Here is a 14946-nt window from a genome sequence, read left to right on the forward strand (position 1 = left end):
GATGAGACGCCAGGGTCAGGAGCCACAGCGGATGAGACCCCACACAAAACACCCATTACAGGTGGAGGACCAACATAGACACCCATTACAGGTGGAGCACCACCCACTGCAGGTGGTAGGGAGATGCCCAGGGAAGCAACAAGACCACCACTCACTGCAATTGGACTGGCAGAGTCTGCGACAACAGAATTTACCAGACCTAGTAGCAGGGAAGGTAGGCCTGGAAGCAATTTTGTCCTCAGAGGCTGGTGGTAGAAGCATTGGCACAGAAGCGAGAGCAGGCACAACCGCTGGCACGGGAGCTAGCAGGACTGCTGGCACGGGCAGGATCGCTGGCACGGGAGCCATCACGGGCAGGATCGCTGGCACGGGAGCCGTCACGGGCAGGACCGCTGGCACGGGAGCCGTCACGGGCAGGACCGCTGGCACGGAGGCAGGAACTGATGGCTGGAGAACTGGCACAGAGGCAGGAACTGATGGCTGGAGAACTGGCACAGAGGCAGGAACTGATGGCTGGAGAACTGGCACAGAGGCAGGAACTGATGGCTGGAGAACTGGCACAGAGGCAGGAACTGATGGCTGGAGAACTGGCACAGAGGCAGGAACTGAGGGCTGGAGAACTGGCACAGAGGCAGGAACTGAGGGCTGGAGAACTGGCACAGAGGCAGGAACTGAGGGCTGGAGAACTGGCACAGAGGCAGGAACTGAGGGCTGGAGAACTGGCACAGAGGCAGGAACTGAGGGCTGGAGAACTGGCACAGAGGCAGGAACTGATGGCTGGAGAACTGGCACAGAGGCAGGAACTGATGCAGGCATGATTGCTGGCACAGAAGGAGGCAGCCGTCGGGGAGCAGGCACTGGCTGGGTAGCAGACACCGGAGCAGGCACTGGCTGGGTAGCAGACACCGGAGCAGGCACTGGCTGGGTAGCAGACACCGGAGCAGGCACTGGCTGGGTAGCAGACACCGGAGCAGGCACTGGCTGGGTAGCAGACACCGGAGCAGGTACAGGAACCGGAGACTGGACTGCGGGTAAAGGAACCAGAGACTGGACTGCGGGTAAAGGAACCGGAGACTGGACTGCGGGTAAAGGAACCGGAGACTGGACTGCGGGTAAAGGAACCGGTAGGCTAATAGCAGGTGCTAGAGCAGGCAGCAGCAGCTTTCGGGGAGCCAGCACAGGAGCAGACGGCTTTCGGGGAGCCGGCACAGGAGCAGATGGCTTTCGGGGAGCCGGCACAGGAGCAGACGGCTTTCGGGGAGCCGGCACAGGAGCATACGGCTTTCGGGGAGCCGGCACAGGAGCTGAGGGTTGCAGTTCAGGCACAGAAGCTGAGGGTTGCAGTTCAGGCACAGAAGCTGAGGCAGGACAAGGCCACTGTCTGGGTGCTGGAACTGAACAAGGCCGCTGTTGCTGGGGCACTGGCACAGAGGCTGGAGCAGGTGACTGAAGCACTGGCACAGGAGCCGATGAAGGTTCAGAGCTGGACTGCCCAAGGACTGGTAGGGGCCCAATCCGTGGGAAAGCTGGCAAAGGACCAAGCCACCCGAGCGCAGGTACCAGAAAAATAGGCAAATGAGCAGGAACTGAATCAGGGGACTGAACTGCAGGCAGAGATGCAGGTGACTGATCTGTAGGTATAGATTTATAGGACTGAACTGCAGGTACAGTGGACAACTGGGAGATTGACCGGCCCTTGAACTTGGTAGTATATGCCGTTGGTATTTCATCCTCAAAATCCATATCTTCCCATTCATCCTCAGAAATATCTATACAGTCAGTCTCATCCTCCCAACGGAATTGCTCTTCTACATTCGGAATACCTGATGGAACAGCAGGCTGGGAGGTGCTTAGGGGCCCCACACATTGAGAATCACTTATAACTGGAGGGGTACATAGAGAGTCTGTAGCGGGTTTAACTGCAGAGGAGGGAAAAATGTCCGGAGGGATTGGCCATAAATCCCCTGTGAAGGTTGCTTTCAGAATATAAAGAAAGGTACATGGATCTTCCAAAAAGTGAGCCTCTCCATCAATGCAAATCTCTGCCCATTCTTGAGCTTTGCCTCCCAACAGAAACAAAATGATGAGCCGACTCTTCATATAATCTGGGGCTTGCTTGACAAAGGGAACTGTAGCAAACTTTTTACAGGTGAGCAGAAAGTCAGAAAAAGTCCCTTTTTCCCCTTCATACTTTATAACAGAAGAAAGCCACTGAGCAGAGAGTTGTAGTTCATTCTGTTCTTGTGCTAATGAGGGGTTACCAGCAGGCTCTTTGTTGTATGGCTCGATCATACTGTCAGGGGCAGCCACAGGTGAGTGGCTGGCAGGTAGGAGCCTATGTGCAGATAACCCAGAACTCCCTTAAAAGGCCAGACAGCCAAGTTATATGAACGAAGGAGTTTCAATGAAAAACAGAATGAAAATAAAAGTAATGTACAAGCCTGTGATAAATACAGAGTCCGGTAACAGGTGAATCCAAAGGCAGGCAGGGGTCAGTCCAGGCAGTGTTCTAGCAAGTCCAGATAATCAGGCAGGGGTCAGTCCAGGCAGAGTTCTATCAGATCCGTTAGTCAGGCAGGGGTCAGTCCGGGCAGAGTTCAAGCAAATCCAGAAAGTCGGGCAGAAGTCAAAATCACAAAACCAAACAGGAACCAGGCAGGGAACATAGGAATCGGGTATCTGAGGTGGCAAGACCAGGCTCAGCAGGAACGATGATCGAGCACTGTGTCTAGCCCGGAGAGGGTTTATATAGTCTGGTGATTAACAAAGCAGCCACACATGTGATGACCAATATAGACAGTGAAACTGGTGGAAAGGCAGAAAGGACATTAGAGCAACTGATCGCATGTAGGTCAAAGAGCCCCCTGTGGCTCAGTAAGCATGTGCAGCCGGAGTTCCGCACAAAGTCCAGGGTTCGAATCTCAATAGTTCCTGACAATACTGCTAAAACAAGCTACTTACAGTGTGTAGAATTCTACAATGCACAAACAGATAATGGCTCAACGCATTTCGCGTACGTTCGGTAGGCTTCCTCAGGAGCTAGTGGTAGAGCCACTGTCCCCTCACCCTCCTTAAATAGTATAATAAGGTTTAGAACTAATTAAGTCCCAACCCCCTATTCCACAGGAAATGAATTTGTAAGCATGATACCATAGGTGAGGCCAGCGTGAGTGCGCTGGTGGTGACGTATTCCAATAATAACAAAGGTGCGCATAGTAGTGACATAAACCCGATAATGACCGGGGATACACAGGAAGTGGGTGCGCATTTGCGCAATAAGTGAAAAAAGAAGTGGATCGGGTGCTGGCTGATGACAGACAACCCGATAACAGAAGAGGTGTGCAAGGAGTAAGTGTGCAAATGCGCCGAGAGTGTAGAGGTTACGTGAGAATGAAGTAGCCCAACCCAACCGTAACTATAGTAAAGCACTTATTATGATCAGCGCGTGCATGTGTATATAGAAAAGATAGCCATGGGGAACCTGTATGTGAGGCTAAAAGGGGAAGTAAAAGACAGAAAAACAAAATGTGTCAAGTATAAAGTCTACGTAAAAGTAACGTAGCTCAACAAACCCGTTGCTATGGTAACGCGCTGATAGTAAACAGCGTGTACATGTGTATATATAATTATGGAGAACCAATATTTGAGGCACAAGGAGAAAGTAAAAGACAGTGATATAAACGTGTCAAGGAAACAGTGGCACTATAAATCTACATATCGGAAGAGAGTGAAAATCCCACATAGTGATGCCTGTATGACCAAAATGACATATAAAGACGAAAGATAGAGTGTATAAAGAGGTATAGCTAAATACTTGTACATTTAGATATTGTTAGACGACAATATAATTGTGGCCTAAAAAAAGGGGATACATTTTCCAGCTAATGTTTTTGATTCTATTGAGCAAGTCTAATGTATCTCTAAGATAGGACTTCTGTTTAACAGCCACATCCTGCAAAAAATAGTCCACAAACTCTGAAAGATTACTTGTAAGTGAATCTATGCCAGAAATAATCGGTCTCCCTGGAGGGACAATAGGATTCTTATGAATCTTGGGCAAATGATAATACAGTTCAATCCTTGGATGGCGAGTGAAAAGAAAATTAAATTCTCTATCCTGAATGACACCTGCTTATTTAACTGTTCTCAATAGGTTATCTAATTCCCTGGTGAAAATGTTGGTGGGATCAAGAGTGAGTTTCTCATAAATAGCCTCATCGCCCAAGATTTTTAATGCTTCATCAAAATAATCACTTCTATTTTACTTCCCCTTTTAGCCCTCACATACAGGTTCCCCGTGGCTATCTTTTCTATATACACATGCACGCGCTGATCATAATAAGCGCGTTACTATAGTTACAGTTGGGTTGGGCTACGTCCTTCTCACGTAACCTCTATACTCTCGGCGCATTTGCACACTTACTTCTTGCACACCTCTTCTATTTTCGGGTTGTCTGTCATCAGCCAGCGCTTCTCTTTTCATTTATTGCGCAAATGCGCACCCACTTCCTGTGTATCCTGGTCATTATCGGGTTTATGTCACCACTATGCGCACCTTTGTTATTGGAATACGTCACCACCAGCGCACTCTCTTACACACTGGCCTCACCCATGGTATCATGCTTACAAATTCATTTCCTGCGGATTCACGTGTGCTGCTTCTTCTCTCTGCTTCATCATACTGAGTACTTCGGCTCCAATTTGAACACGCTTAAGTTTGTTTGGCCTGGATACTTTGCCATCTGGTGAGCATTTAGCGATATTGCACATGTGGGAGAACCCAACTAATTTATTTCTGTTGCACATGGTGATTGGATTTTTTTTAACAAATGTATTGCACTATTTGTTTTTGTTTGTATTTTTATTTCACATGCTCTACATGCGCTCCTATTGACACATCTACACAAACATCCGAGACCCAGTCAAAGGGGTTACTTTAAGAAGGAGCTGCAGAACTGTATGTATACACCTTCAATATAGAAGATTTATCGTTTCACCTTCAAGAACTTCCATTAAGAGCGCTGAGGTTTTTTGGGTATTATTTATACCATACCATACATTTACTTATGTAGAAAACATTGACTTTAAATGACTTGTATCAGCTGCATACCTTACAATCTGCTTTCAATATGAACCTTGCTAGACCTCGAATGGGTCTTGGTGCCAGAGCCTCCTGACGTTCCTTCACAAAGTCTTCAATCACTTTCCACCAAGAGCCACAATGATTCACCAAGAAGTTCGCTACTCCAAAGTGTATTAGTAGTTTCTTTATAGCAAAAACTGCAAGAGTTACCATGACATGTTAATGTAGTGTACATTTTATAAGTTATTTCTTAACATGAAAAAGTTCACATGCAGGTTGGAAACTACATTAAAGGGGGAAATATCAGATATTTAGTGCACAGCAAGGCAGAATGTTTTCAGTATTAGAACAATCTGCAGGAACAGGACATGTTATATCACATGTTATATATATATATATATATATATATATATATCCAGGATGCACTGGGTAAAGAGCAAAGCAGCCAGAAAGAATGCTCCTTGAATGGGTCAAAAATACAAAATAAGTAAATGTTGCATTATTTTAAGATATTAAAGTTTTAGGGTGCTAATTACTTCTATTGGTGTAGCACTAGTGACCTATAAGGATAATTATGTCCACTGGCATCTAAGTTGCAGCACTGGGAACTGGTAGGATATAACCATTCCCCTGCAGCCTAACTTAAGGTGCCCATACATGGGCCGATATCAGCTGCCAATACTGGTCCTTTAGACCAATTCGGCAGCTTATCTGCCCGTGTATGGGCACCACCGACATCTGGCCTGACTTTGTCCAGATCTCGATCGGGCAGGTTAGGTTTTTCTGTTCCGATCAGGTACCACATTGGTTTGTTGTTGCGGTCCCCGAACCAACGGCTCCTATGCCCATAGGTGGGCATATCAGGAGAAGATCCACTCACTCTTGGTGCCTCATCCGATATGTAAATGAATCTGAAGAAATGGCTGTAGATGTGGCAATTAGTGATAAGGTTTTTGTATTTATTCTTCACTAAGCTTATACCTCGATTGAAAGCTTTAGTCCATTGAGGAGCACTACATTTACAAAATTACTTGGGAGTAAGTGAAAAATATAACATATATCCAAAAAGCTGTGCACACATTTAGTGACCAAAATGTTAAGATCACTAAAAATGACCTTCCTCACGGATACTTATATCACACATTATAATCCATGAAAGCTTTAAATTATATAAAATTGCACCAGAACACTGACCTAGCTTAGGCATAAAAACCACAGAGAAGCACCACTGTGCTGGGTTGCATGGAAGCCTTTGTCAAGTGTAACAAATGATGAATGCCATTCCATTGCTGTAAAGCAGAAATCTTATAGGTACTCTTAAACCTTTTGATAAAAACTTTTTTACACAAGATGCTGGGTTACTCATGTAGCTAATGAGGACCACTCCTAATTTCAGCTTATTTTTATTAATATTTTGTATTTAAGGTGCACATTGAGTTTTAATGCAGTATTACTAAAGTTTTAGACCATCACAAACATAATTACATGACTGCCTAACATGAGATAAAAACACAAAATGCTGTAAAATATCTGAACATTTGTTATACTGACCTGCTATAGGCACTGGAAGTATCTGTATTATCCATAAATTGAGCCATATTTGTACAACAACAATTGCCCACATCAGAACTACAAAATATATGTCACTGGTTTTCTTTCTTTTTAGGAATTCTCCTATCTCACTTTTTTGCCTTCCAAGTAACAGGGTTGAGGGTGGTTCATCCATCTGTGCCTCTGTTAAAAAGAAGAATTGAACTGAAAAACGCAAATGATTCTTTAAAAATGAATTCGCTCCGAGTACAATATGCTTTAAAAAGGGTGCAGCTATCACTAGGTTCAGTAAGTTTGTCCAGAAGCAGTAACCCATAGCAACCAATAAGATGTTTGCTAAAAAGGGCCTGTTGTTCTTCCTACTGTTTTAGTAAAAAATATATATGGCTTATGATATTTCTTGTGCTAAACAGGGCAAGCAGGAAAATTAAAGCTACTATATGTTTAGTCACTGCAAAGCAGAAAATTATATTACATATATTATATATATTACATATATTATATATATTACATATATTACAATAGTCACCTGAAAGAGAAGGGAGTGGGATGTATACAGTCATCTAATTATGTAACTAGCTCTGTAGTTGTTGCTATCAAATAAAACTTCTGTTTGTTTTCTCAAGCAGAGGAGACAAAAAAGAAAACCTTTACATTATGTTACCATGAAACACTCAAATAAACAACACTACATAACTCCACTCCAAAGTACCAAGTCGCAAAGCATTTCTAAAGTTAGCAATTTTGATGACAATTTCAAAAATCCCCTCAAAGCTTCCACTTTGCAGCATCTTATCTCCCACATAGCATTAGGTACCAAAATAAAACACCCTAAATTTGAACGCCAGGGGTCCACTGAACAGTTTGATGCCCAATATGTATAGGTTTATTTAAGTATGTGGCATGTAGGAGCCCCAGTGTGAACATGCACCATATGATCTGCCATTTCTGTCATTTCAGCTTCTGCAAAATCAACATATTTACATCACTTTGTGTGGGACAACACTACAAAAAAAGTACGCTCACCGCAGAAAGCCATATATTTTTGGAAAGTACACATTCCCCCGAATCTAAAATGGGTACCCATGTCTTTCTACTCCAAAGTACGAAGTCGCAAAGCTTTCCTAAAGTTGGCAATTTTGATAATATTTCCAAAAAATCCTCTCAAAGTTTACAGCATCTTATCTCCCATGTATCATTAGGTACCAAGGTAAAACACCCTAAATTTGAACGCCAGGGGTCCACTGAACAGTTTGATGCCCAATATGTATATGTTTACCTAAGTAGGTGGCATGTAGGGGCCCCAATGTGAACATACCCCGTATGATCTGCCATTTCTGCTTCTGCAAAATCAACACATTTACATCATTTTGTGTGGGATAAAGTTAGTAAAAAGTACGCTCACCCCAGAAAGTCATATATTTTTAGAAAGTACACATTCCCCGAAATCTAAAATGGGTACCCATGTCTTTCTACTCCAAAGTACCAAGCCGCAAAGGTTTCCTAAGTTTGCTGATTTTATTACATTTCCAAAAATCACCTCAAAACTTCCAATATGCAGCATCTTATTTTCTATGAGTGATTAGGTACCAAGATAAAACACCCTAAATATGAACCCCAGAGGTCTACTGAATAGTTTGATGCATAGGTTTATCAAAGCACATGGCACTTAGAGACCCCAAAATATACCTTGTGTGCACTAATTCCATGGCTTACCTTTACCTAATTCATAAACACATGGCAGTTTTATGTGGGATAGAAACTGCAGAAATGTAGGGTAACCGCTGAAAACCATACATTTTTGGAAAGTACACGTTCTGACAAATCCAACATGGGTAAAGAGTCCTTTCTACACCAAAGTACCAATCTGCAAAGCTTTCCTAAAGCTAGTGGTTTCTATGACATTTCAGAAAATCGCCTAAAAATGTTGCAATTTGCTGCATTTATCTCACACAATTTCTTGCATACAAAGGAAAATCACCCCAAATAGGAACACCAGGGGTCTACTGAACAGTTTAATGCCCTATATGCATAGCTTTACCAAACTATGCGGAGTACAGGGGCACCCAAATGAAAATAGTGCATATGAATTTTCACATGACATTTCTGAAAATCGTCATAAAGATTGCATTTTACCTTCATTATGTACCCCCACAATTTGTAACGTATCAACATAAAACACTCTAAATATGAACGCTAGGGGTCTACTGAACAGTTTGATGCCTTTTATGCATAGATTTACCAAACTATGCGGAGTACAGGGGCACCCAAATGAAAATAGTGCATATGAATTTTCACACAGGACGCTCCGGCTCGTGCAGTTTTTGCACCCGGTATGTGTATTATGTGCCATAAGACCCCCTAACAGTACAGACACCCTATAAAACCATACATTTTCTGAAAGCACACATTCTGACAAAACAAAAATGGGTAAATACATCTTTCTACTGCAAACTACCAAACTACAAAGCTATGCTAAACAGAATGGTTTTTATAACATTTCTGAAAATTGTTACAAAGCTTGCATTTTGCCCCATTATGTAGCCCATTTTTCATAACGTACCAACATAAAACACCCTAAATATGAACGCCAGGGGTCTACTGAACAGTTTGATGCCCAATATGCATAGATTTACCAAACTAAGTGGGGTACAGAGGAAGCCAAATTGAAATACAGCAGACAAAATGTCCATGTGCAAGACAAGTAACAAAGAACAATATGAAATGCAATAAAATCACTAAAATCACAAAAAAAAAACCTAAAATCAATTTTTTTTTTTATCTGCAGTCAGAATCACAGTTTGAGTATTCTGGCTTGGGCAAATTAGTTTTACAGACAAAGTCAAGCGAACAACAACTATGCATAACTGAAAATGCAATAAAATGGCTAAAAATGCAATAAAATGACTAAAAATGCACCAAAATCACAGAAAATGTAATAAAAACACCAAAATAATACACAAAAGGTATTGCGCAGTGCGGTTAGCGAATGCGCTATCTGCAATGGCGATGAAACAATTTTTTCAGGCTAGAATAAAAACGATGCAATAAAAAAAAAATTACAAAATTACGTAAGTGTGTAAGTGAGTGCCAAAATGTGTTTTTAGTGCATGTGTGTGAGTGTGCAAGTAAGTGTGAGAGCTGTAAGTGCTGTGAATGTGTGAAGCCCTCAACCCCCCCCAAAATGTATGTGTGTGTGTGTAAGTGTGAGTATAAGTGTGTATTAGTGTATTATGTGGGATTGTGTGTGTATGTAGCACTAACCTGGGGTCAGAGGAGCTAAAGATTGCTGAAGATCGCAGGAGAAGACAGGAGACGCCAGGACAGCAGCTGCAGATCGTGAATAGCCGGCACAGGAAGCGCGCGGGGGGGGGGGTGGCGGAGGGGGGAGCGCAGAAAGTGAGGGAGAGAGAAGAAAAAGTCGGACACGTAGAATCTACGTGCCCGACTTTTTCTATGGGGACCCTGGGCGATCGCGCCCCAGGGGCCACTAGTATCCCCCCTCCGCTCGTTCCCTAGGGGGTCCTTTACTTTGCGATCGTTCTCTGTGCTCGGATAATCACAGCGCAGAGAACGAGCGCAAAGTAAAGAAAACGTAGCTCCTACGTGCTGGGAGTTCAACACCTTTTTATGCCAGCACGTAGGAGCTACGTCTTTAGCAGGGAAAGGGTTAAGATACAACACTAAGGGGCATTTATTATAGTGTGTAAGCCAAAATCACTGGTGATGTTGCCCATAGCAACCAATCAGCAATTGATATTTAACGGCCACCTACAAGTTAAAAAGCAAAGATCTGATTGGTTTGAGAAACATCACTGGCGATGTTGGCTTACATACTATAATAAATAAGCACCTTAATTTTATCACTGAGGATTACAAAAACAAATAGGATGCTGAGAAGGCAACATACATCTTCAGAGTTCATTTTATACTGATAGCAATAACAGTCAAATGGATGGCTAAAAAGATAAAAACACTTGTAAACACAATAGGGTTGATTCACTAAAGTGTGTTAAAATGAGCGCTATTTATAGCATGCGTTAAAAATTTTATTGTGTCTTAACGCACGATTCACTAAAAGGAAAGACATGATGCTGTTTGCGTTATATAAGTCACGAAGACTATATTTGTGCGGTATTCGACGCAACGTGCGCTAATTAACGTAGCGCGCTACTTGTCGCGTGCTAATAAACGCACGTGCGCTACTTTTTGCGCGCATGCCATATTAGCCATACACACCATTATGCTCGTAAAACTACTTTTTTTGAAAATTACCATTTAATCCCTGCAACCTGGAGGCTGCATCACTCTAGGGCCAACACATACTTGAATAAATCCCACTGCCAAGTCCATATTGTGTTGCCAAAAGCTCATGAACTGTACTTTTCTATAATTACCGCCTGCCCCAAGTAGGTGTTAATTTTTGCATAGACTAATGCGATATTTAGCGCGTCTAAGTGTTTGTGAATCACGCGTTAGTATTATTTCTGCGCGCTAATTAACACAATGCGGTAAAATTAATGCATTCGGTTGCACGCTAATTAACGCACGTGGTATGCACATGTGATTTTAGCGAATCGCGCATTTTTTTGCATCAATTTTAATGCAAAAAAAGCATGCGATAATGCTTATCGCGCTTTAGTGAATGAACCCTTATGTATAAAAAAATATATTAGTGAGGTGTTCTTACTCAGTGCTTATTCACCTGTAGGTTGTGCTGTAGGAAACCCTTCCTGGTGTTCCTCAAAGCCACTTATGGATATTGCCATAGCGATGGTTGAGGCTGCAATAGTAAATATCTGACCAGGGAGTACTGTTCCTGAAAAACAGGTATAGATCAAGTTAGCATTAATTATTTACCGCAAGCTCCTATGTAACACATCAAATAAAATAATAGACTAAAATATAAGTAGTTTGGTTCCAGGTCAAGTTGTACAACTGCAAGTGACAGTATCTCTAAAACACAGTGCTGGTAACAAAATGACAAATACAACATTACGATTTCTAATTCTGGCAGCAGTTTAGGCATAGTAGTTTGATTGCTGATTGCTGTAACTACATCCATGTCGCACTAGGGACCCCAGACTAAAATATAATAAGTGCGCCCCTAGTTTCATATGTGAGTTTATACAAGAGTTTATACCCAGATTCACCAAATTTCTCCAGGCGGTGACAGTAGGCAGGGAGGGGCCTGGCCACTGCAAGGCCCTTATACAATAATCCAGTAAATCCTAACTCACAGAATTAATAATATACTGCTTCCACTAACATTTCTCTCTTTTTAAACTGGCAACAATTAATTTTCATTTTAATAGAGCACTGGTACTTTTTATAATGAATTATGGATTTGGGATTGATTCATTAATTAAGCAACAATTTTTCATATATTGAATCTTGTGCTGCCACAGCAGGAGTTCTGCCCACATTTTAGATATAACAATTCTTAAATTGGTAATTTCTTCATATGTAATGATTCCTTATATGTATTGGGCCCTCTCCTCTGGCCACTTTTTGTACCGTGCCCTTGCAGCGGTTTATTATTTATTTGGATATTCACTCTGCCACCTCTGATTACATCACTTCCTGGTGCTGAGCGGAAACAGCCATTTCTATGGTAACAGCCACACTTTGCTATAGCTGGTGAAATCAGCACCCACACTCATCTCAAAGCAGGCCTATCCAAGAATCGTTGGTATGTTTGCATTCTGTTTAATGCCTGCTCTAATATGCTGTGTATTTTGCTGTTATGTGCATTCTGGTTCTAATTTGTGATTCAATATTTCTCCCTCAGCAGCCACCTGTTAGGCCTCACTAGGACTGTATAATGCATATCAGTTTATGATGTTTATATATGCTTCTATTGTATTTAATCTGTATTTTATGTACCCAGAATGTATTCTGATACCATTGTAATGTATGTACCTACAGTTCTACCTTCTTTTGATCATCATTAAACAAGTTCCGAACTTATACAGTGTGGTGATTGAAGGGCGAGTAAACTGCCTGTTTATAATGAATATTTCTGCAAGTACGTATGCCATACGTGGTTGGCAGCAGATAGCGCAATGTGCTAGGATCTGCGGTTATGCAGATACACAAACCTAAATATTTGAATTGGTTGACCCAATTTAAAAGCTATGCTTAAGGGTGTGGGCTGAGGTTTGGGAAGGATCAGCTGGACAGTGTTAATTCAAATTCCAGAGTAGTGGCCAAAGTTGTCCGCCAGTTGTAGTAAGGCAGTTAGGGATTTACTGGGGTTTGAGAGGTAAATTAGTAAATTGTCTTTATATAGCAATATTTTCTCTTGTATGGTCCTCCAATGTAATTGTGTTGGGTTGAAAACCCCAACATACTGTTCTTCGACTTTGACTTCTTCCTCTTCTTCTTCCGCTTTTTCTTCTTATTCTTAGCGCCCCTCATTTTCTAAACGCTACTCCTCCTACAGTTTTAGGGGTACAACACCCAAACTCACCACACTTCTTCGCCCTATAGCGGAGCAGGTTGCTTGTGCTTTTCTAAGCGATCCGGCCCCCCGTCTTTTTGTGGCGCCGCTCCGAACACCACAATTTTTCCATTGGCTTTGACAGGGAAGATTTTGAAACTGCTCCCACACTTACAGCTTTGAAGCTACACCCCCCAAACTTGAAGAAAATAATAATGGGGTCACCCTGAATGAAACAGCGACATTTGTTGGATGACCCCAAAGTGGGAGGGACCAACAACAGCCAATCAAATTTCACCCATTGACTTAAATGTGGAAATTGAAACTGCTGCCACACTTACAGCTTTGAGGCTACGCTCCCCAAACTTGAATCACAGAGTCATGGGGTCAGCCTGAATGGAAATATATAAGATTGCTGGATGCCCAAAAGTGGGTGGAGCTGTGAACAGCCAATCAGATTTTACCTATTGATTTGGCAGAAATTCAACCTGCTGCCATTCTCACAGTAATAATGCCGGGGTCCCCAAACTTTTTACACTTGGTCACTAGGGGACTGCAGTTTTAGATTTGAAAAGTGGGCAGAGCCACTACCAATCAGATTTCACCTATTGATTTTTATTGGTTTGATGCCAGGGTTTGCAAACTTTGTCAGTCACTGGGTGACTGCGTACTCAAGGTGAGAAAAAGTAGGCGGGGCCGCCAAAAGCCAATAACATTTCTTTCATTGTTTTCAGTGGGGAAATTTTAACTGCTGCCATTCTCACATGTTTAATGTCAGGGTCCCAAAACTTTGCACAGTTTGTCACTGGGTGACTATGTTCCAAGTTTAGAAAAGTGGGCGGGGCCAACAACCAATCAGATTTCACCTATAGACTTCATATGTTTAAATTTAAACTGCTGCCATTCTTTAAATATTAATACTAAGGTCTCCAAACTTTGCAGAGTTAGTCACCTCGTAACTGCGGTTCAGATTTTAACTATTGATTTTCAATGGGGAAATTCAACCTGCTGCCATTCTCACAGTATTAACACCAGGGTCACTAGGGGACTGCATTTTTAGGTTTTAAAAAGTGGGTGGAGCCACCAACACCCAATCAGACTTCACCTATTTTTGGTTTAAATTTAAAATGCTGCTTTTCTCACACTATTTATGTCAGGGTTCCCAAACTTTGCACAGTCAGTCACTGGATGACTACATATTCAGGGTTAGAACAAGTGGGAGGAGCCACCAAAAGCAAATCCATTTCCACCCATTAGATTTCATTGGTTTATATTTAAACTGATGCCATTATTTAAATATTAATTCCAGAGTTGTTAAAGTTTCCAGAGTTAGTCACTGGGTATTTGCCGTTCAAAATTAGAAAAAAGTGGACGGAGTCACTGGGGGACTGCAGTTCAAAAATAGGAAAAGTGGGTTGGGCCACTAACAGTCAATCAGATTTCATCCATTGAATTTTATTGGTTTAAATTTAAAATGCTGTCATTCTCACACTATTTATGCCGGGGTGCCCACTGTTTGTCACTGGGTGACTTCGACTCAAGGTTAGAAAAAGTGGGCACACCCACCAACAACAATTCACCTATTGACTTTTATTGGTTTAAATTTAAACAGCTGCCGTTCTTTAACTATTAATCCTAGGGTCCCTAAACTTTGCAGAGTTAGTCACTGGGTAACTGCAGTTCCAGGTTACAAAATTTAAGTTGCTGCCATTCAGATACTATTAAAACCAGGGTCCCCAAACTTTGCAGAGTGGTTTTTATTATATAACTGTGGTCCAAGGTCAGAGAAAGTGGGCAGAGCCCATTCAGTGACTTAATGTTTTTCAACCCAACATGAAGTTTGTTCTCAAACTTCCTTTTCTAGTTCTTT

The 14946-nt window shown here is 42.2% G+C and overlaps 1 protein-coding gene across 3 annotated transcripts in view; it reads right to left on the bottom strand.

Annotated features, from left to right (window-relative positions):
- tmem245 (transmembrane protein 245) overlaps nucleotides 1–14946 on the bottom strand; it is a 252025-nt gene that overhangs the window by 196745 nt on the left and 40334 nt on the right. For all 3 annotated transcript variants that reach the window (XM_018089411.2, XM_031903925.1, XM_012953820.3), the window contains exons 4-6: nucleotides 11340–11453; nucleotides 6635–6817; nucleotides 5111–5280 (exon numbers count right to left, since the gene is read on the bottom strand). In XM_018089411.2, the coding sequence (XP_017944900.1) occupies nucleotides 5111–5280; nucleotides 6635–6817; nucleotides 11340–11453 (467 nt within the window). The remainder of the gene's footprint in view (nucleotides 1–5110; nucleotides 5281–6634; nucleotides 6818–11339; nucleotides 11454–14946) is intronic.

Source organism: Xenopus tropicalis, chromosome 6, assembly GCF_000004195.4.
Source record: "Xenopus tropicalis strain Nigerian chromosome 6, UCB_Xtro_10.0, whole genome shotgun sequence".
Lineage (NCBI taxonomy): Eukaryota > Metazoa > Chordata > Amphibia > Anura > Pipidae > Xenopus > Xenopus tropicalis.